The 21,581-nt window shown below is 41.7% G+C and overlaps 1 protein-coding gene across 1 annotated transcript in view; it reads right to left on the bottom strand.

Annotated features, from left to right (window-relative positions):
* Positions 1 to 8,915: 8,915 nt before the first annotated feature.
* dntt (deoxynucleotidyltransferase, terminal) overlaps positions 8,916 to 21,581 on the bottom strand; it is a 72,232-nt gene continuing 59,566 nt past the window's right edge. Inside the window, exon 11 of the mRNA XM_054600627.1 lies at positions 8,916 to 9,080. Coding sequence (XP_054456602.1) covers positions 8,994 to 9,080 — 87 coding nt within the window. The 3' untranslated portion in view covers positions 8,916 to 8,993. The remainder of the gene's footprint in view (positions 9,081 to 21,581) is intronic.

The following is a 21,581-nucleotide window of genomic DNA, read 5'->3' as shown; positions in this document are numbered from 1 at the left end:
GCGAACATGAAACAGTCAAATCAAGCAGATATCTACAGGGACACAGGAGAGAAACTAAACTTCAAACCACAGAGGTTCAGTTAGAAGCTACAAAAAGTACTGAGAACTGAACAACTAGAGACTTTTAAAAACGTCTTTCTCTCGGGTCTCCTCCACAGACATGTATGAGGGGGAGAAAGGGGGGTCGGAATCAGCACAGCACTACTCAGTGCTCTAAGGTTGGTAATGAAAAGGCATGGTTTGAATTGGCAGAGCCAAAAGTGCCGAAGGAAAAGCCTTTTAAGACTGATATTTAGATATTACGAAAGTAGTAAAGGACTCTGTGTTCATGTGACCCACAAAGAATTATCACGTAACTCCCTTGACTCAAAGTTAATGTTTTTTTTGTAAGATGCCTGAAATAAGGTGTGGGGTTAATCCAAGTTAAAGAGATTTGAATGTGTTGTTCTTCGTTTTGAAGCTTTTACCTGTCTTAAAAAAAACAGTTGCTAACAAGTGGCTAAATGACTACAATACGCAATCAGGTCAAACACTAGTCCACCTTTAGCTCGGTGGTGGTTAATTGAAGTCATGCGATCGTGGTGTAGTTCGTTTATAGCCTAAAAATCAAGTGGGGCTCATTTGTGAGGATTATCTTGCTGAACAAAACGTACAAGTCTCATAAAATGTTTGTTTGTCACACAGCATCTTTTCTGCAATAATAAATATCTATCCATTTGCATTTTTTAAGGCGAGCGATGCTTGGCCCGTACATCATCCCTACAGCGCATAAACGTTGCTGTTTTAATTCAGGGACAAAGCTCCAAAGACCCTCACTGTGACTCATTGTTAAGCACGAAAAGTTAATTAAACTAACTACTAAACAGTTAAATGGCTGAGGAAAAGCCCTTATCATGTACTAAAGAAACCAGTGTTTAGTGTTTTTAGACAGCTGCAGGTCTCCTGTGTCAAGATGCTCACGGGATACTACACCACAATCTGAGGTTTTATGGCAATGCATGAATCAAACATACAGTAATACAGTTTTTCACAATTGTTAACACACGTTTCTCAAAACAATAACGGCTTTCTCAAAACTGCACACACAAAACTGAAAACCTCACACACAAAATGCTAAACCTGACACTCCCTTTGCAAGATGACTCTTTGCCATCAAATCTCTTAACTGTTCACAAAATGGAACTCGTGTTTTCATTTGGTACACACAGCCATATTTTCAAATGACACACACATACCATTCATTGAGTACACACAACTAACCATTTGCTGCACACTACCAAGCATTTACAGCACACTGAAGTGCAAAATTGAAAACACAATCATAGAAATGGAACACACCATATGAATGACAACGACTCTGGAGAATGAGCCATTTCTCCTTTTGTAAAATGTCTCAGTGTAGGCCTACTTTTTTCATAGTCAAACATAAAACAGCACACAAATATGCAGCAAAAAAGGTTTTATTTCGGTACACACAGAGAACAGTACAGTACTGTAAACCGGCCTGACGGTCTGGACGTTCCTGAATGTAGCATGGTCAGCCAGGATCCTAGTTTGTATTTGTCGGTGTGGTTCTCTTTCAGTCCTGCAAAATACAAATACTGTGAGCACACTGTATTCTATTGATATGCAGTATTACAGCACACAAGGCAAATAGATTTCGTACCTGTTCTCCATCCTGAAGGTTCTAATGATGGCAGCAACTGTGAAGCGGCTGAGATTTGGTTGGACCCTCTGGCCAGCCTCCCTCATGCTCAAACCATGGTTGAGCACATGGTCTACCACAGTGGCCCGAATCTCACTAGAGATGACCGTTCTCCTTCTTCTTTCTCCTCCTCCTCCTCCTTCTTCTCCTTGTCCTTCCTCCCTCCTCCTTGTCCTCCTCCTCCTCCTCCTCCTCCTCTCACTCTTACCCCTCTCCTTCTCTGGTTGTCGATCTCTTCAAAGTTCTCCATTGTTCACCAAACAAAACAGAGGCTCAAGGCACTTTTATGCTGCAGTCCTGATTGCAAATTGCTCAACAGACCTGAATGTTTAGAGATTTGTTTATTTGTAACACTCCAGATGAAGTTTATTCAAGAGGGCTAAAAAGGTAACACTTTAGTTGACTGTTGTCAGCCAGCGGTATGAGACCGACTGTAGACAAGCGATTTACCTTTTCATTTTGTTCCTCAGTCTATGGGGATGCCATGTGGCTTGGCCCCGGTGGTCGGCCAGACGTAGGTGTTTACTCAGCATGAAATGAGGTGAAGCCTAAAAATACATGGGGGTCGAGGGGGGGGCACTGGGCAGGGTTAAATGGTTGGCCTCCCCATTCAAGGAACCACAGAATGAACAGTGCTGCCTCATTAGCGGCCCTGATATGGATGCTGTTCCATATGGAGTAGCGGGCGGAGGAACCAGAGAGTGACTGAGACTCGGAACAGAGAGAGAGAGCGAAGGGTCAGGAATAGCTAAAAGATGAACAGACTGACCGCAGCGCACACACACACACACACACACACACACACACACACACACACACACACACACACACACACACACACACACAAGAGAAGAGACATATACTGTTAAAGTCAAACACATACAGCACTGAGACGCAAACACACAGATACAGAGACAAACACATACCACTATTACACACATTGTCAGGTCTACTGTATCTTTAACCATTTTGCATTTTTTAAATTCTTGCCCAAGAGCTTTTTCCAAATGTAATGTCTAATTCATAACATGATGTAAAAACCCTGTTTATAGCTTGGTGAATGTGTTTTCTCATTGAAGAGGACAGATGTGTTTCTGCTTCAATTTGTATGCATGCATGTATATTTTAAATGCCCATAAGATGATGCAGTAAATATGAATACTGTATACTCAGTATGCGTGTTACTGAGTGGTCATGTTTTCATTAGGTATGCAATGAAACTAAGTGATCATCTTGTACTGTGGGCAATTTGTGCATTGCTTAAAGGGGTACTGCAATCATTGGATTCTGTGCCTCATTAAGTTGGGGGACTCTGGGTCCTACATTTCCCATAATCCATGAGTAATTTAGCCTATAAGCATTTTTTTAAATGAACCTCCTTAATTGGGTAAAGCCCATATCTTTCAAACTCCTTGCCCCAAGTTGTGCCACAAGGCCAAAATTGTATTGCAGAGAGCCTGTTACAATCTGAGAAAACCCTGATGACATCATTGGGGGTGTTTTTTTACATTTTGCAAAGCTACTGCAGAAACCATGACTACATTATGGAACTGTTTTCACATGCTTGCAGTGCTCCCAATAACCGTAAAACTGACCTTTGCGAGCAAAATATTCAACACAATGTTTGTTTCTCCATGGGCAACACACTGACTATGAAGACTTTCCCCATTCTTGCCTCTGCAACAATCATTTTTATCTCATGTGGACTGAAATACCAACCCTCAGGAAAAGCTAATTTCATTGCAGTTGTACCATTGAATGTACATGATCTCTAGCTATGATGCTTCTGTTAGCATATTTGTTGACCTTATCCGCTGCTTTTACAAAAAATATTTAAGGATGCATGTCATTTCAAAATCCCAAGAAAAACGTTTTAAGTCCAAAAAACTGGTTTTTTTTGCTTGTTTACGGAGAGGGCATGCAGTGGAGAGAGGTCAAATTTGAACACGGAGAGGACAAAGGTCAGGAGTGGACTTAAATGGTTACAAATACAACAGCTGAAATGCCCAAAGGAAGCTTTATGATTGAAGTGTTTTTGTTTGGGAATTATGACAGGAATTCTGAACAAATGTAATCAAAGATTTGATGCTCCCTATACTCACAATTGGTGACACAGACCCAAACTTGCAGATACTGTACACCAAAGTTCTTTCCAGAATGGATAAAAACAAAGAGCCCATTTATATAGAGAGACAAATTGATACATGGACAGACTTGCAGACACATTCAACAATACACACACACATTAGCACACACTTGCGATCACACATACAGTAAAGAAAGCGGTGCGTACACACTCACATTCAAAGACAAACACTTTGTTTGCTACAAAGCGCAAAGCGGAGGGAGGAGTGGAGTCGCTGTGAAATGTAGCAGCAGATGGCTCATCTCTTCATCCTCATCTTCCTCATCCTCCTCCTCCTCGTTCCTCTGCCACCTGTGGAGGAGGAGGCGCTCTCTCTCCGAAACTGTCCGCCCTCCCCAAAATCAAGGATGCAGGTCATTTATCATGAAAGGAGCAGGTCACCTCAAATTAAAGTCTGTTCTGTCTGTGCGAGTGCGGCATTGTTCTTGTGGGCTCCGCGGATCACTCTGTACTCGTCAGACGGAGTGAGTCTGAAAGTCACGATGACACCGATGGGAGTTTGTCTTTGCGTCTTTATCTCCCAGAACCATTTTAAACATCTTTACTCAACTCAAACATCTTCAATTTCGTTTCCTTTTTTTCCCAGACATATTAAAATGGCTTTTATTTTGCAGGAACTCTTAGCAGAAATGATCCCGTTTATTTAAATCTTGCCCTGTTATTTAGTCAGTATAGCCATTTTTCATTTGTGTATTCACTTTGTGAGAAATTTCAGCTTCAAAAGTGATTTGAACAAAAATAAATCTGTGCAGAACTTGTAAGTGGTGACAGGGTAAAGATGAGAACCTTTTACTTTTTTAAATGCCGACATCTCAGTGTGCATGTCTTCTCTTCACTCTCTGTTCTTTTGTTTTAGAGTCGAGCAAAAGCCAGAGCCACACATCGGCTTCACTCCTCTCCGGCTGAGTTGACGTTGTGACAGGCCTTGAGAGGCAAGGATTCACAGTGTCCTTATTCTGTCACCTTCTGCCACTGGCATTGCCTGGCCCCAACACATGCATTCAAGCCCCCTTACAGCACAGCCAATAAATCACTGTCTTCTGATACAATACCAGAGAAAGTTTGCTTAGGAGCTCGGTCATGGACATTATCGGTGTTTGGTCCCGATCTATTTCGGTCCTCTCCTTTTCAGCTGCTGGATGTCTGACATGAAACGATAAATATGGATCACACTGTAATATTCTCGCTGCATTAATGGTTTTAATAATAATAATTAAACTGATCTGCATTTGAGTGTCAGCTCCTTTTTGGCATTTTATTCACAGATGCTTGTTCTCACTTCTGAGGGGTGTCTCCACACAATTATTCACATTAGGCACTTAGTCATTCATTGTTCATGGTGACCTTTTGTCACGTGACTTTGAGAAGGAAAGTGACACTTCATATTCTATCTTCAGGCCGTCGCTGGGGATCATTATGGCTGATGCATGTTCCCACGGGTACATGTGTCCTCCTAAAAGAGCCACCCATTAATCTTTGAGCACTCCCTATCAATGCAGACCGTTCCCATATCATCGGCTCTCTCAATCAACCTCATAATATCTGCAGTGACAAATTGACAGAGCTGCAGAATGACCTTACGTCATTTTACATCGCAATGTGTCCATGGGTGAATTATGAGACAACGGGCCTGAGTGGTGTCTTTGTGGTCGTTTTGCGTGTCTTTTTGGTAATTTCTTTGTCTCTTTGTAGTTGTTTTGTGTCCGTTTGTAGCTGCTGTGTGTATCGTTTTGTCGACTGTTTTATGCCTCTTATTTTGTGTCTCTTTGTGGTCACTACTGTGGTCGTTTTGCATCTCTTTGTTGTTGTTTTGTGTAACTGTGATCATTTTGTGTCCCTTGTGTAATTAAGCATTCACTTTTTGTCATTTTTCGTCTCTCTTCAGTTGTTTTGCATCTCCTTGTAGTCATTTCTTGTCTTTGCGGTTCTTTTGTTTTATTTGTTTCTTTATAGGCTTTGGTTGACTTTCCAACAAAAAATGTTGGAACAACAATTGTTAATCAATTTAAACAGAGTCCCTGGTCCAGGGAGCCCTTCCCAGTTTGGGCCCCCTGAGCCTGTGCCAGTAGGTAATCCATCCATGACTGTATCACACTGCACATGCTTGTTAAAGGTCAGGAGGGAGGCTGTGTTGAAAGATACAGAATGAATGAGACCTGACTGGCATACACCATCGGGGTGTCAATATAAAGCTCCTGTGCCATGATGGATCTGGAGTTAAAAGAATGGTTGTCAGGCTGCAATGATTGAAGGCTTTCGGCGCTCGAATGTCACTGAGAGAAAACTGCAGACTGGAAATGATTGCATAGGTAGAAATGAAAACTGATTGGGTGGCAAAATAAAAAACATTTTGTCAGCAAATCAAGCACTTTTATGCAAATTCCTGCAAGCAATTTTTCATATATTCACACATCTGTCATCTCAGTCAGACCTCAGACATCAAACATGCAAAAAAAAGGGGTTGCCAGACTGCGAAGAGCCAAAGGCGATGATTTGCATAGAAAATGGCCGCATGCGATTGGCTGAAAGTGATGCATAAACAAATGAGTTAGATCTGAGGCTTTAGAGTTGGACCTCGGCAAAAACAATTTCTCCGAGCGAGATTGAAATTTGGACAGTAATGAGTTAATAGAATTTGTGAAGTTCTTTCTCCGACAAATATTAAGCCTGTGTAGAGCAACAACAAGTACCGCAGTGTCTGATAACTGGTTGGCACTCTGTTTTTGTTTGTTTTTTAGTATTACACGTATTAAAATAAAGGTTGATGGGCTGTTTTACTGAGAAAGAATAAAAACAGAGAGGCAGAGAAGATGGTTTGTCGCAAGGGGAAAGGCTAGTTTCTAGCTTTGGTCGGGACATTTCTTGTCAGACGGTTTGCACTGTTGTGTATACATGTACCTTCTCTCTCTTTCTCTTTAATACACACACACACAGACACAAAGCATAACTCTGCAAAACATTTTCTTTTTCAATATGTATTTGGTTATAAAACCTTTTTGTACATATTTTACGTTTAATTTTATTAATATAAATCTGGGCCTAAAAGGCCTGTTTTTCAAATGTTTTACTGAGGTACATGTGCTTTACTTTAATATCCTTTATTTACTACTTTACTTTATACTTCAACTCAACCACATCTTAAAGGTAGGTGTGATTTTTTTTATCATCTACATTTATTTGTTAGCTAAATGTAGTAACACACAGGGGTCATTTTTCTACATACAGTTATGTGTACTTTTACTTTGAATAAGTAAATTCTTCTGATAATACTTCAGTTGTTGTACTTAAGTTACATTTAGAATGCAGGAGTTGTATGACTGAAGTTAACGCTGAAATTAAAAGCCTGTGATGAGTCTAAAAATGTCTGAAGTCCATGCACGTACTTTGTGAATTAATTTCTGTATTACAATCAGTAATTACCTCGAGTTCACTGAGGTTAAGTGTTGAAACACTCCAGTATAATTAGTTGTTTTTTGTAAGGCATCCACAGCTATATGCGCTACAGTTCATTTAGATAAAGAAACTAAGAGAAAAGATGGTCTCACTTAATAACTTGTGATACCACGCAAAGGTATTGCTCCGTAGGGAAAGAAATGGAGGGCTTTGGAGCAGCTTTGCTTTTCAGCTTTACAAACAGTTTAACACTCTCTTAGACCAAAACAACAATGTGTGAATTCTTAAATTGAGTGTTACAACCTTTTTAATCCCTTTACACTAGTGAATATTTAATGTGGGAGGAGGAAAGAGGATCCCATTCACAGTTGAAAAACAATTAGGAAAACGAGAGCAGGACAAATGTAAATTTATTGAGGTCGGCTTGATTTTTTTTTTTTTACACTCTGGAGAGATTTCCTATTTTCTGGTAAGAATTTTCCTCGCTTTAAAGTGAAAATATTAGATAACCGAGGGGACCGGGGTGTCGGAGCTGGCTCCATGTGGTTAACTCTGAAACTCAGAGCCATCAGAGTTTTGTTTTGATTCGGAGAGAAAGAAAGAGGCCAAGAGTGAGAGTGAAGTAAGGGTGGCAGTAGGAGGCCCGGGTCGAGTCCTCAAAGTGCCGGACTGTTCTACTTAAAAGATCTTTAAATAGGGTGGTTCACTAGAAGGCCCGGCTCTCATCTGTCTCTGCTCTTGTTGAGGCACCATTGGGATAAAACCGGGGACTGAGCATCATGGGAAAGTGGGTTAGGGTGTGGACAGCGCGGCGGACTTACTAAATTGCCCAAAGGGATCAATAAAGTTTCTTCATCAGTGAATCACTGTCCTACAGAGCAACCGTACGGGAAAAAATAAGGACACAATCTTAATAATTGACCGCCATGCATAAAACATTACCCAAAGTCAAACCAATAAGAAAATGGATGTATTATGCGCCAGAGCCCGGATTCGCTTTGAATGCCGAGACCCATTCATGTGGTTAGTGGACTCATTTACCTTCCGTCTGAATTCTTCAGGGTTTTCCCGGTGCAGCTGATCGCTTCTAATTTCAGCAGAGCATCTGGGGAAGGGGGTTCATTGTTGAACGGGAGCGGGGGCTGAGGGGTCTCTGTGTATTGCCGCGCTGCCAGCTAAACGATCTCCAGTGGACGTCGGCTTAAATGGGGGGCTAAATGGGCGACGGCGAACGCTCCTCTATCTGAAGCTCATTACCCGCCTCCCCTCTTCCCCAGAGAACTGGCTCAGCTTGACGTCGAGCACTCTCCTGCCAGGAGGAGGGTGATTACAACATTCCCCCCCTCGCCGTTTCCTGTCTTCTCCTCTCGTCAACCCCCTTTTCCCTCCACACCCCTACGTTTCTTTCAGGCTCCCTCTCTCCTCGCAGCCACCTAGGGCGATTCGCACTCCGTCTGATTTGTCTTTGTGTCCTTCCTTTGATTACAACACTTAGAGACAGGCAGAGCAATGACTGGTACGGTGGAGTGTTTGCTTGCTAACAAACAACGGTGAATAAGCAGAATTTTGAATCATCACACCAGTCCAGACAACAACAAGCACAATAGCAGTAACAACAACACCAAACTGTATGGAAATCAAGAGCTGTTTTTGAAAGTGAATCACGGGGAGAGCCGCAGAATGGCAAGCAGATGGGATGAACACTGATGTAGGCGCAGGGTTCTCATCCAGCCTGGGAGGAGCGGAGGCCTACGCATTCCTCTGCCAAGGCTCGATGTACTCGAGACCCAGATGGGCAAAGATGTCCCTTTCAGTCGTGGCTGCCAGGAACTCATTCTAGAGAGAGAGGACAAACAAACAGGAAGAGGGTGACGTGTGCAGGAATGTGAAAGGATTTTTGTCTCGGTGTCACCGGTGCAAATCTGCAAATTCACTATTCCTGAAAGTGTTCACGTTTTGCAGCTTTGGCAGTACTTATACTCCTATCTCCGCTGCAGGCTGTCAAAATCAATTGAGGATTTTATTCACCCAGATTGTGCCAAGGCTCAAACACGCGGCCATCGTGCCGATTTACATTTGACCCCCGCATCTCCCTTCCCACCCATAAGCACTCTCACCTTGCTCTAAGTGATTGCACTCTTCAGCAGACAAGTATTTTCCCTGACAAATCGTACAGGGTCTATTAACGGCCGGCCGTCTACCAGCGGCCATGTGATGGGTTATGTCTCCATAGGAGCAGTGACGAGGCCTGACTCACCTTGAGAGCGAGACAGCCCGGAGAGAGCGAGAGCTAGAGCTAGAGAGGGTGCTGTGATTCTGACACATCCTGCCTCCAAGTGTTAAACTGGACCTGACGCGGCCGCGAAGAGATGGCAGGAAAATAAAGCTAGCGCGTCGGCTCGCGCTGCCAGCCGAAAGGCAGACATAACTGAGAGCAACTAGTCGGCAGCCAGGAGAGGGAAAAACACCACCAGGCACGTCTCCCGACACGCCGCCTTGTTATTTATGATGCAAATGACGGGTTAGCCATGCGCCGGGGAGGTTTAGGTGCACACAGCATTAGGCTCTGTTCATATCACAGATCTTCTTCACCACGTTATTTGGGAGTGAAAGTGAGCGCACTTGAAAGGTCCATCAAAATCCCCCAATTAAACAGGGAAACAGTGCGCACACAGCTATGGAAGTGCAGTGAGTCGATGATGGGTGAGAAGGTTTTGGTGATAGTTTTAGCGTTCACCTTTTGTTTTGGCTTCCAAATAAGTTTGTCTAACCTAAGCACATTATACATGTTAGAAAATAATTGCTGAGAGCATGTGAAAAGACTGTGAACTTATAGTACTGAGTTGTGGAGTTAAACCATTGTTGTATATACTGTAACTGTACATATATATACTCCTATTACTACTATTTCTACTATTTTGTTACCGTCCCTGATTCCAAGCTGTTCTGCAATCACCTCCCACAGTCTTTAAATTGAGCATCTCTGTATTCTTCACTATGCTGGGAGACGAATGAACGAGGTGGGTCACCTTATCGGATGCCATTTTGGATGATGACGTTTGGAAAACACCGAAAATCTCGTCGGAGTCGATGTGTGAACTTGATTGACAGAACCTAAGGTCATATTACTCTTCAAACAATTTGCGGATGGTAAACATTTTTTACATTATGGCAAATCTGCTGCCTGAAAAGTCTTGCTGGATTAAGTGCTAGCCGTTCTTGTTTGTCAGATTTCTCCAGTAGGATTTCTTGAATGTCATGTATACGGTAAAACGGGTATCTGTAATATAGGGTAGAGAATTAGAGAAACCCGGAGGCAGATTTCTCTTCCATGTATAAATGTAACAGTTTATTGTGATGGACATCAGAGAAAATCTCCGGAGTGACCAAGTTGCTGATTTTTAATTTGCAATGTCCGTTAGTTGTGTTTCTCATTTTCTCTTGCCCACAAAAACATTTAATCAGCGCTGTCCCTTGAAACACTCTAATAAAAAAAAATAACCCAACAACTTATTATTGTGAGTGAAACAGTATTATATTTGAGTGAAACCATCCCGAGGCCCATTATGTGCTCCACCGCTGGCTGTATTTTTCATTGTGCTCATAACCCTGAACCCATTTATTGCACTCACCACTCAAAACACAGATCGCTGAAATTTATGATGCGGCAGGCCACACTGTATTGAACTAGCAGGTGATAAAAAGTAGAGGCGTGCAGGGGAATGAAAGGGAAACAGGAAATGAAAGGAGACGGTGATTTGGGGCAAATCCACATTTCCAGCAACAGAGGACTTAGAGGGGATCCAACTGAAGGAGAGACACAGGGAACAGATGAGATTCTCAACATTACCAATTTAGCCATTGTCCTGGATGAAGGCTAAAGCCCTCTCTCTGCTCCACTGTCCACTTTCCTCAATTCCTACAATCCTTACAAGCCCTCGGGGAGACGCTGCTTTATTTACTCAGCACAACATCGTGAGAAAAAAATCCAGAAGCCTTATGTACCTCTGAGTTCTCCCCTTCAGGCAATCACAGAGAAACTATACTCCAAATGGCAAAAAGCTGCTTTTTTGGGTGAATGAAAAGGAGCTAAGAGTTTAAAAACAGAGTGGCCGGTTAATTAGACGGATATCTGTTGGTTATCTGTTGGACACACGGAGGTTCTCGTGACTGGCACGCCATCAGTACCTTCACGCCAGAATGGAAGCGGCGAGAGTTCCTGCGAGCCAGTGTCCTTGACTTAATAAGCTGCTAATCAGCTACATGTTTCTCTGTCCGCCGCGTAATGACATCCCTCGTGGACGTGAACACATATCGGTTCCTGCGAAAAACATCTGCCCCTTCTCTGCTGCCCGTCATCCTCTCTCTGCCACCCGGCCCACTGCTTGATGGATGGGGCTGATGGACATGGCTGCCTGCCCGGCTCTGGCCCGACTCAACTGACACATCAAAGAGAGAGGAGGAGGAGGAGGAGAAGGAGGAGGAGGCAGGGAGACAGAGAGATGGAGGGAAAAACCTGGATCGCTGTCCATTGCTATCCTGCCAGCGAGCACTTGAATACAGAAACACGGAGGAAAGCTCAATATCAACCAAGCATAACCACTCAAATTATACTAGAAACAAGCGCAATCAACTGGTATTTTGTTACCAGCTTGGTTTTTATATCAAGGGGCTTTTAGCGCCATTTATAGAACTACCACTCACAGCTACTTCTGTTTGAAAAGATGTGATTGGATCACAAAACTTGTCAAATTAACTTTCTGAAGAAACATGGTGAACATATTAGCTTATATCCCATGTATATAGGATGACCCCCCACCTCCAATTCTCTTTAGTATGAAAGGATGTTACAGAGGAAAACTTGCTCTACGTGTGTTAAGATTTAGTTTTTGCACCTGTTAACCACAGCAGATTTCTCAAATGAACCATGGACTAGGTCTGGAGAATAAGATCTGAAGAAGTTTCCATCTAGCACTAAACATGAGATTGTCTCTATTAGTCTCGTCTCTATATTTCGTTTTTGAAAGTTTGGCACAGTGGATGGCTCAAAATACTACAACACCCATGAGCCTCAACCAATGTTGCAGAAAAAAAGGCCGTCACAGGCAGGAAGCAGAGAAAAAGTCTAAATCTTTTAAATTGTTCAAATGTGGCTGATTCATCCTTAATCTGAAAGTAACCTGGTTTGAACTGCTGAGGTCTAAGATTAGTGCAGCACCTTGGGATTCATAGTTGAATTATCTCCTTACATATTTATGTGAACACAAATCATATGTTTGACTTTTTATCCACAAACAAGATATTGCCTACAGTTCCACAGTTGCTAATCTTTTAATGCTACAAACAGGAGACTTTCATGCCATTAATAATCTCCCACAAACAGTGCAAATGTATTAAGACAGTATCAGGCAGAGAGAGATATCTTTAGAAACACAAAGAACACAGAAGTCTGCTGAGAGAACCAAGCTAAAGGTCATGGGGAGAAGTATGCAAACGCAACCTGAAATCCATGCAAATTTCCTTTTAGCTACTCCCTGGTAGTAAAATATATCTGAACAAAAAGCCTCAGTAAGTGTGCAGGCGTCTCACTTTCAGGACTGAATGTCTGCTCAGCCACAGAAGCAATGGCCTCGTATCAAGAACTCAAGTATTGAGGTCAAACTGAATGGTAAATGCGCATAAAGCTTTCAAGAATCAGTTTCAACATGTATTTTCACGGGCATTTTATGTTTGAGGACATCCACCTTTATATAAAGAGTCCAAGTTAAACTTCCAGCAGAGAAGGCACACTGCAAGGCTGAAAGAAATGTGATTTTTTTCACTTGAAGATCAGTTTATCAAATCAACCCAATATTCTCAGTCTCCTTTTTTTATTTGGACCTTCTTCATCTCAATGCCAAGTTAGAAACAGATTACTTTATCGCCAAGAGACCAAGAGGGAAAAATCCTTTGATTGCCTTTAAGTTAATTTGTCTTTATTGCAGCGCGCAGCAAAAGGCTGACAGGAGCAGAAAGAAAAGTGGGAAGTCGATTATGCCCCTGTGTCTTCCTCCTGCAACGATCCGCTGCACACCCACGCCTCCCAAGTGCTCCGGTCTGCGAGAGCTCGGATCACAGGACAGCCGGAGCAACCAGAGAGGGCACAGACACCTCACTAATCACACCGGCAATTAGTGCAAGCGTCATAAAGCACTGCCGCCTATAAAACAGCTATTGAGTTTAGTGTTATCGTCATTACCTATCCGTCCCCGGCTTGCTAATCAGCCCTGTGCACCGGGCAGAGAGGCAGACGGTGGGGAAGCACATAATGGATTCCTACTACGGGAAAAAACAACGGGGTCCTCGCTCGACATCCCCGCCGTTATGGCTCTCTGCTCCCGTGGAGGAGTAAACATTTGCAAATCAAAGTTATTTAGTTGATTAGGCTGCCCAAAGGTAATGAACGGACACGTAAAAAAAGAGTCTGAGAGAAGTGTAATAAAAACTTGGTGTTTTTCCAGTGTCCTTGTGATGTTGCCAAAGTAGAACTTCTGAATGCATGTTTTAATTTGCACAACATTATCATTGGATAAAGGAAGCTGAATGAAGCGGATTCTCTCTCGCTCGTCATGAATGCGAAGAAAGACGTTATTTGTTAGCACTTTAAAAGCTCACATAATTATTTTTCTTTATGATACAAATATATGTTTACATTAATTCCGGCTGATAAATAACTTCTATATCGGCTTTGAAATGCTTATGAGAATAATCAATTTACTAATGAATTATTATTGTTATACATAAAAACAAATCTTAAAACGTATTATTTGTAATTTTGTCAGCTTAATGAGCAACACAAATGCGAGTGGTTCAACATCTCACATTGCGTCAGTACCCCATGACATCACTGTTGGCTGTGGTTAGAAAACGTGTGGGACCCTTTGTCACATGGGTTAGACTAGTATGTTCTGTATAAACAATATGTTAATCATAGACGTTCTGCACATCCATAACTGCAGTAAAGATAGAAGCTACATATGTTATTTACTGAAGATGAATAACAACAGTAAATCCACTATTATTAGTTTTCTCCAAACTCCACAATACAATGGTAGTGACAATGTATTCATTTTACTTATTACTTTAGTTTGAATCCCAGGCCTGTGCTTCCAGCTGAATGTTATCCTGCTGGAGTCTGAGATGAAGGAGTTTCTTGTGAATTTGCGTGCCGTAAATTGTTTCGGCAGTTTTTTAAGAGGATCGGACCCGATGATAGGCATTAAGACAAGATTTATAGGGAATAGTCAATATTTTCCCTGTCCGTCTTGTTTGCTTATGTAGTTAATTCAGAGGTATCAGCATTTAAAAGTTCCTTCCTAACTTAAATTACTAGTCCTCCTAACACAGAGCATGCCAACTTGGACAATTGTCCTTGCAAGATGTTTGTTTGTTGTCCTCACCCTTTTAATTTAAATTTATTAGCCCATCATCTCCCTGAAGTTTGGAGGCATCCTGTGAGCTTGTAATGGTTAGGTGTCTGTCTGACACAGTCATATGAAGTCCCCTCTAATCTGCCCGTAATTGTAGCTTGACTCTTCCTCATATGGACCCAAACAGAACGCTCGGCTAATGATAACAATAAATTAACTTTATCTGCTCCACTGAAGCCCATAAATAATTAATTGGTTTGCTGAGCTGGTTTTGCGTGACCAATTTGCTTCCTGCCCCAGACAGTGTGATCGGATGCTGCTGCCTCAGCACTCCTTTTCATTTTGCTCAATTAAGACGGCACATTGGCAAAATATGAGCTCAGTTTGGGAATCTTAACGACGTGTATTGGTACCGACATGAGCAAGGATCTTCGGAGTCATTTGATCGGTCACACCACTTGAGACTGGCATCGGGCGGGAATATGCTATACCAGAAAACAATTCCAAAAGTAAGTTGTTTTTACCAAGTTTTGGAGACACAATAAAGTAAGCTGCCATTACTTATTTATTTTTTTATAAAAAAATGTTAAACTACTTTTATCTTTTGGTGGTGACTTTGATCATCATCACAATAATGTGCCTGTCAGCGATGCATGAATTCTGTTCGATTCTGCAACTTCAGTATCGGGGGTGGTGAGAGGACACAGGAACCAGACAGCGGATTTGTTCTATAAGGGCACTCGGGTTTTCTATTTTTGGGCATTGGTGGGCTTAATGCACATGGCTTTATTTTCTTGATGGCAGTCATTTTGTATTTTGGTAACACACTGTGATTGTGAATGACCCATTGGGGCGGCGAAGGTGCAATATAGTGTGTGTCAGTAATAATCAAGCGGGGCTGGGTAATTCCGGTGTCTTGGCCCTGGACTGTGTGCTCAGAGAAAGACTGTCAGAGGAGAAGCAGCATCTTTCTGTGTGTTTTTCAGGATGCACATATCAAGAGATCCCAAAACTTTTAAATAAATGGCATTTTTCATTCGAATTGCTTTCCTGGCTAAGCTTCCAACTATTATCATCCAACACGGTACTGCCAATATGCGTCATGAGTTAAAAGGCTGGCAAATATCTATCCTTCTTCTTCTCTGTCATTGAACAGTTTCCTACATTGGGATATGGTTCTTTTAGGAGCCAGGAACATGTTGGCAAATGGGCCATCTCCTCCCACGCCAATTTAATTTGAGGTACCTTCTATTTGCTTTCCGTTAGGAGATGCTTTCTCGGTGGAGCGTTTTGTGGTGGATTCTTTTCTCTGAACTATTCTCTCCATCGCAAAAATTGTCAGAGCACGATCGCTCAGAGCAGACAGCTTTTTAAAAGGGAAGAAAAGAAGTGATCTGATCTTGTCATGAGTCATGTCAGGGCCCACACTGGCTGATTAATGTATTCCTCCTAATCACACCGTGGTACCAACAGTGTCATCGAGGGTCACACAGAGGAAGAAAAAAATCGGCTGCCACATCCTGTGTGCTTGCACCATTACATAAATAGCTTCAGCCTCTTATCTTTGCTTTGCCCTCTCGTATTTCGTCCAAACAAACCGCAGTTGTTGGTTCTGCAAACAGACAACGAGTCACCTCTGAGCAGGAGGCCTCTGATCGACAGACTGTGTTCAGAATAGCTCATTTACAACCTTTCATGAACTGGGTACAAGCTGAATTATCAAAGTGTGACATCAAAGGTGGCTAAAAATACATTTTTATATGGGACATTTACATATGCTTGTGGTTATCAATTATAGTGACAATTTAAATATTTTTGTTAAAACAATAAAAGATTTAAAGTTACTGACTATGTAGGTGGTTTCTTTTTTAGTCAAAGCTATAGGGCCATGATGTTCACGCTGATTCTTCAGTTCAGTAGTACATTCAGTCGGTTGCTGTTTTGGCCTGTCATATTTAGTTCAGTACAGAACTAGCCCTGTTTTGGGACTGTCTGTGTGTGAGGAATGACAGCAACTAATGCACTGAGTGACATGCAAGAAAACATCTCACCTTTAAAATTGCAGATATCTCCCGGTATTCGTTTAGAGGCACAGGAAATCAAATAATTTTGTATGCAAGCTGCAAACTGTGGTCACATTCAATTCAAACTAGCCACAACTTAACCGTACATGAGCAAGATTGCGCGTTCCAGCACTTAAACAAATATTACTACATCCCTGTATTTATCAGAGGAGGTAAGAGGGAGTTGAGATGGGAAAGCAAAGCTCTAGAATTACCAGACCATCTATGTTCTAACCCTCACCTATGTTCATGAGCTTTGGTTAGTGACCGCAAGAATGAAATCATGGATACAGGCGGCATAAATGAGCTTTCTTCGTAGGGTGGCTGGCTCAGCTTTAGAGATAGGAGGAGGGATTATATATCTCTTTTGGCTTGGGAACTCCTCAGGGTTCCCCGGGAGAACCTGGAAAGGATTGCTGGGGAGAGGGACGTCTGGAAAATCCTTCTAAGCCTAAACCTAATAGTAGCTTTGTATCCAATACATCAGGCTTGCACAGGCGCACTAATTGCTCCTATTACTTCAGTTGAAAAATGCACCAAAAATAACTAAATCACTTTTTGTAAGATATCATACAAACCTTTGTATGGGGATACATTGATTTTAGTAAGCTATCAACCAAGTAATCATCTGATCTGACAACAGCACTTAGTCACCAGTGCGGTGCGTCACTGATTCGTCCCATGACAGTGGGGATTCAGTACAGTCAGTTCAGAGTCTGTGTGAAAGACTTGTTCGTACATGAACTGAACACCTCTTGCAACATGAGCTATGTCCTTTCCCTGGTGTTCTACAGTGAGACCAGCCATGCCTTTTAGAGGGCATGGCAGCCCAGAGACCACACTATAAGCCTGAACCACCCAAATGATTGTTCAGTCGAGTGTCCCTGTAAATAAATCATGGCTCAAACTGAGCAGGATTTGTGAGAGTCTGCTATTTAATTTCATTTTTGTTTTTGTGATGCAAAACGCAGCCTCAATAGAATCTATAAATACTTCCTATCCTTAATCTTCAGCTGGCCATTAAGCACAGGTAACAGGCACTGTGTGGGTGAATGGGAGGCTTGAGAAATTGAGGCAGAGGTACAGTGGGTGAGGTGGCGATGGTGAAACAGGTGACAGGGGGGGGATTCAAGTACAGTGAGTGAATGGATAATATCCATGCAATTATCTCTTCTTTTAGAAATGTTTCCTCACCAACTGTGTCCATCACTCCTCTTTCTCCGCCTTAATTCCCTTTAATTCCAGTCTATTTTTCAACAGCTCCACATTCCCTCCTCTATCATTACCCCCCTTCTGTCAGGCAATAGCTGTCAATGTGATTTATCATTGATGCTAACTGATGCAGTTGTCCCACTGTGAAGGCTGATTAGATGACCATCCTGCTGATACAGCCTCGTCGGGGATAACGGAATGGCGACAAAGCCTTCCTGTCTCTTCCCGTGTCTTCATGTGTCACTCTATCTATCTCTCTCTCCCCCTGTTTTATTGCCATGACTCTTTGCCTTCCCTTAGCACCTTCTCACATCAAGCTCACACACCAGCCTGTTAAAGCTGCACTCGGCAACACTTTCATGGATAAATATACTCTTGTCAACATAAATCACTAATTTGCAGCTAAACAAAAAAAAATACTTACCCGTTTTTGCCCGATTTGCCCCAGAAAAACTGTGGTGTCAGGCATGAACAGAATCTTCTCCGACTATAGAAAGTGATGAATTGAAACATAAGACTGAAGAACAAACTATCTGCCAAACAGGAGTGAGAAGCACTCCTTCTATAGAAAGTTAAAGTCAGCACAGTTTTTTGCCCGCTTCATCCCTTTGCATCCATCCCGCTCTCACCAAATGGCGTATGAATGACACAGCAATCTCTTTTGTGTAATAAGAACCTCTTTCATGTTTTTTGCTCATCATTTGTACGCCATATAGTCTGTACTGCCATTTGCGTGAAAATGCTACGCGCTGAACATATGACATAGTTTAAAATTTGAAAAAGACTGCTTATGGTGACTGGGTGGGCAGGTGGATGGGTAAAATAAACATAAAACCGAAAGAACCGTGTTAAAGACCATGTGACCAAGTGTTGTTGGTTTTCTGTTGGGTTTTTTTCAAGTTATGTGAATGACGTTTGTGAGGTTTAGGACATTAATGATATTTGTGACATTGGTGATGTGTTTCCTGTTCAGTGGTTCTATATGTATTTCACTCACTTATTTCAAGCCCAACCATGATGGTTTTCCAAAATCAAACTAAGTGGTTTTGTTTTCGAAACCTAACTAGATCCGTCACCATTGTTTTGTTCCCTAAACTTTAGTGCAAACGCTTCACAGTACGTTGTTTTAATATGACACGTAAAATGACACACAAAAAGTCTAAAATACGAAATATTGCCACGCAGAAATGACAAAAGGGTTGTGCTATTCATAAGCCTCCCCATGAGGTTAGGTTGGAGCATCACGTTACCATGTTTCAGTAAAAAAACAGCTTCATAGGTGTGGAATTTGATAGTGTGGTTCTGTAGTTCATGTCTGATGGACTTGATGTGGGAAGGCAGAGGATTTTGGAGGCAGTGAAGATGGTTAACATGGTGAAGAAGCTAAATGGAAATGGTCAGTCCACAGTTAAATATCTCAACAACTATTGGAATGGTTACCATACAATTTTGCTCAGACATTCAAGAAGTACTACCCTGAGCCTTCCTCAAGAAGTACTACCCTGAGCCTTCCTCTTAGCACTTATTGTATTCGTATTAGTTTGTTGCACTTATTGCATTCGTATTAGTTTGTTGCACTTATTGTATTCGTATTAATTTGCTTCTGCACTATACTTTTGCTCTGGTTTATGCTTTAAGATGCTTGTTTAAGAAAGGAGATGCACTTATGACTTCTGGTGACTAGTAGTTCTCTTGAATACCTATGTTGAATACACTTCCTGTAAGTCGCTTTGGATAAAAGCGTCTGCTAAATGACTGTAATGTAATGTAATGTAATCATTCATGGTTATCATAGGATGAATCCTACTGGCTTTCGTAAGCCTGTGACTTTTCCTCAAAAGCCATCATGAGGCTGACATATTTTTGCGTAAAATGTCTGGACAATGTTTGGATAGATTAGAGTGAAATTTCAAAAACATATCTAGGGTGCAAGGAGAATTAATCTTCATTATTTTGGTGGTCCCCTGACTTTTAAATAAGCACCACCAACAGCTAAAAGTTTACACTACCCCTGAGAGTGTTTCTTGTGTTTCTCTCTCTGCTGTGTTTGTGAGGCTCGGCTCATGTCTCCCGGTTCCAAATACACACCTGGCATCAATTGGCACATCGGCCCTTCAAGTCAGCTCACCTGTCTATCATTGGTTCATCAGCTTTGTAGTGTTTCGGCCCCTTTACACATCCAGTGCCAGATCATTATTTCTGCCAGAATGGGTAGCTAATCCCCCGCTAACTTAGCTATTTGATGTTCTTTGTGTCTCTCTCCCAGACTGTTCATGTAACAAAATGGTGACACCTATGTCACTCTTCTTTCCTCTCTGCCAGTCTTGGACAACGATTGGCCTGAAGCCACATGACTATATAATCAACCAATCTATGTTGGTGCCATTGGCTGATATATGTGTGGATGTATATGATTGAATATTTTTCAGGTTTTATTTCCTCTTTGAAATTGTTTTCTGCATTTTATCTACACTTTTTAAATGTTGTTTGTCATGTGTTTCATGATGAACCTGATGAAGGCCACAAGCTAAGATCTGTTGGTTTCACAATAAAGTAGTTCTATTATGTAACCTAAGTGTTTTGACCTCTTCAGACTTTTTCCATTCTCCATGCATCTTTCAAGTAGGTGAAGTTTTATCAGAAACCCCCACTGTGCTTCTACAAAACTAGGACCCATTCCCATCAGCCTGAGTTGTACTTCATCTTTAGTACTAATAAGCAAATATAAGCATGCTAACCCGCTAATCTAAGTTGGTGAACATGGTAAATGTTGTGTGCTGACCATTAGCATTTAGTTTAAAGCATCAATGTGCCTCACAGAGATTTTAGCATGGCTGCAGACTCGTAGCCTTGTTTCTACAGTATCTGCATGTTGTGTATTTGGTGATGAGCAGCATTACTGATAAGAAATAAAAGATATGGAACCTTTTCAATCCCAACTTCAAGTAAACGCTAAATGTGGCTTCTTTATGTAAAACTGTAACAAAATACATGTGAAATTCAAATAGAAAAATAAATAAATAAAGACTATCGTCATACTAGTAAATCTGCAGTTAAACCGAATGCTGGTGAACCATTTATTAACTGGCTCTTTAACACTCGGCTACCTCTATCATTATGCAACATTATTGCATCAGCCCTCCCACTTCACACTCCCAATCATTCCCATAAAAGTCTCTTAATTATGTCTCTGACCTCTATGTGGAACGACCCAATCACAAGGCAACTGTATCCTGAAATTAATGTCCATATTTGCATTGTTCACCTGTCATGGGGGCGTCATTACTTGGGTGGTTGGAGCGAGTGGGCCTCTTGTTCATGGGAAGGGAGGACAAAAAAGGTTTTTCACACATTTGTTCTCATGAATATCTTGATGTTTTAACGACCTTTGCCGTCAATTGAAAAGACATGTACACAGCTTATTAAAATTTTCCAACTCCTCTCGTGGCAAACTACAACTCTTACTTGAGATTTTCCGAACTAAAATGTGACATTTAAGTTGTCTATTATGACAATTTCTAAGGCTTTTTATCTGTCCTTCGGCAAACGCAACATATTTTTGTCAAAACAGTAGTAGAACACAAATCACGACTAGGGATTGTTAAGAAAACCTCCGGAGTGGAACCAGACGTCACTGCATACACCTCCACATT

The sequence above is a fragment of the Anoplopoma fimbria genome, chromosome 6 (assembly GCF_027596085.1).
Source record: "Anoplopoma fimbria isolate UVic2021 breed Golden Eagle Sablefish chromosome 6, Afim_UVic_2022, whole genome shotgun sequence".
Taxonomy (NCBI): domain Eukaryota; kingdom Metazoa; phylum Chordata; class Actinopteri; order Perciformes; family Anoplopomatidae; genus Anoplopoma; species Anoplopoma fimbria.
The sequence above is the reverse complement of the archived record's forward strand: the minus strand, read 5'-3'. Positions and strand labels throughout refer to the sequence as shown.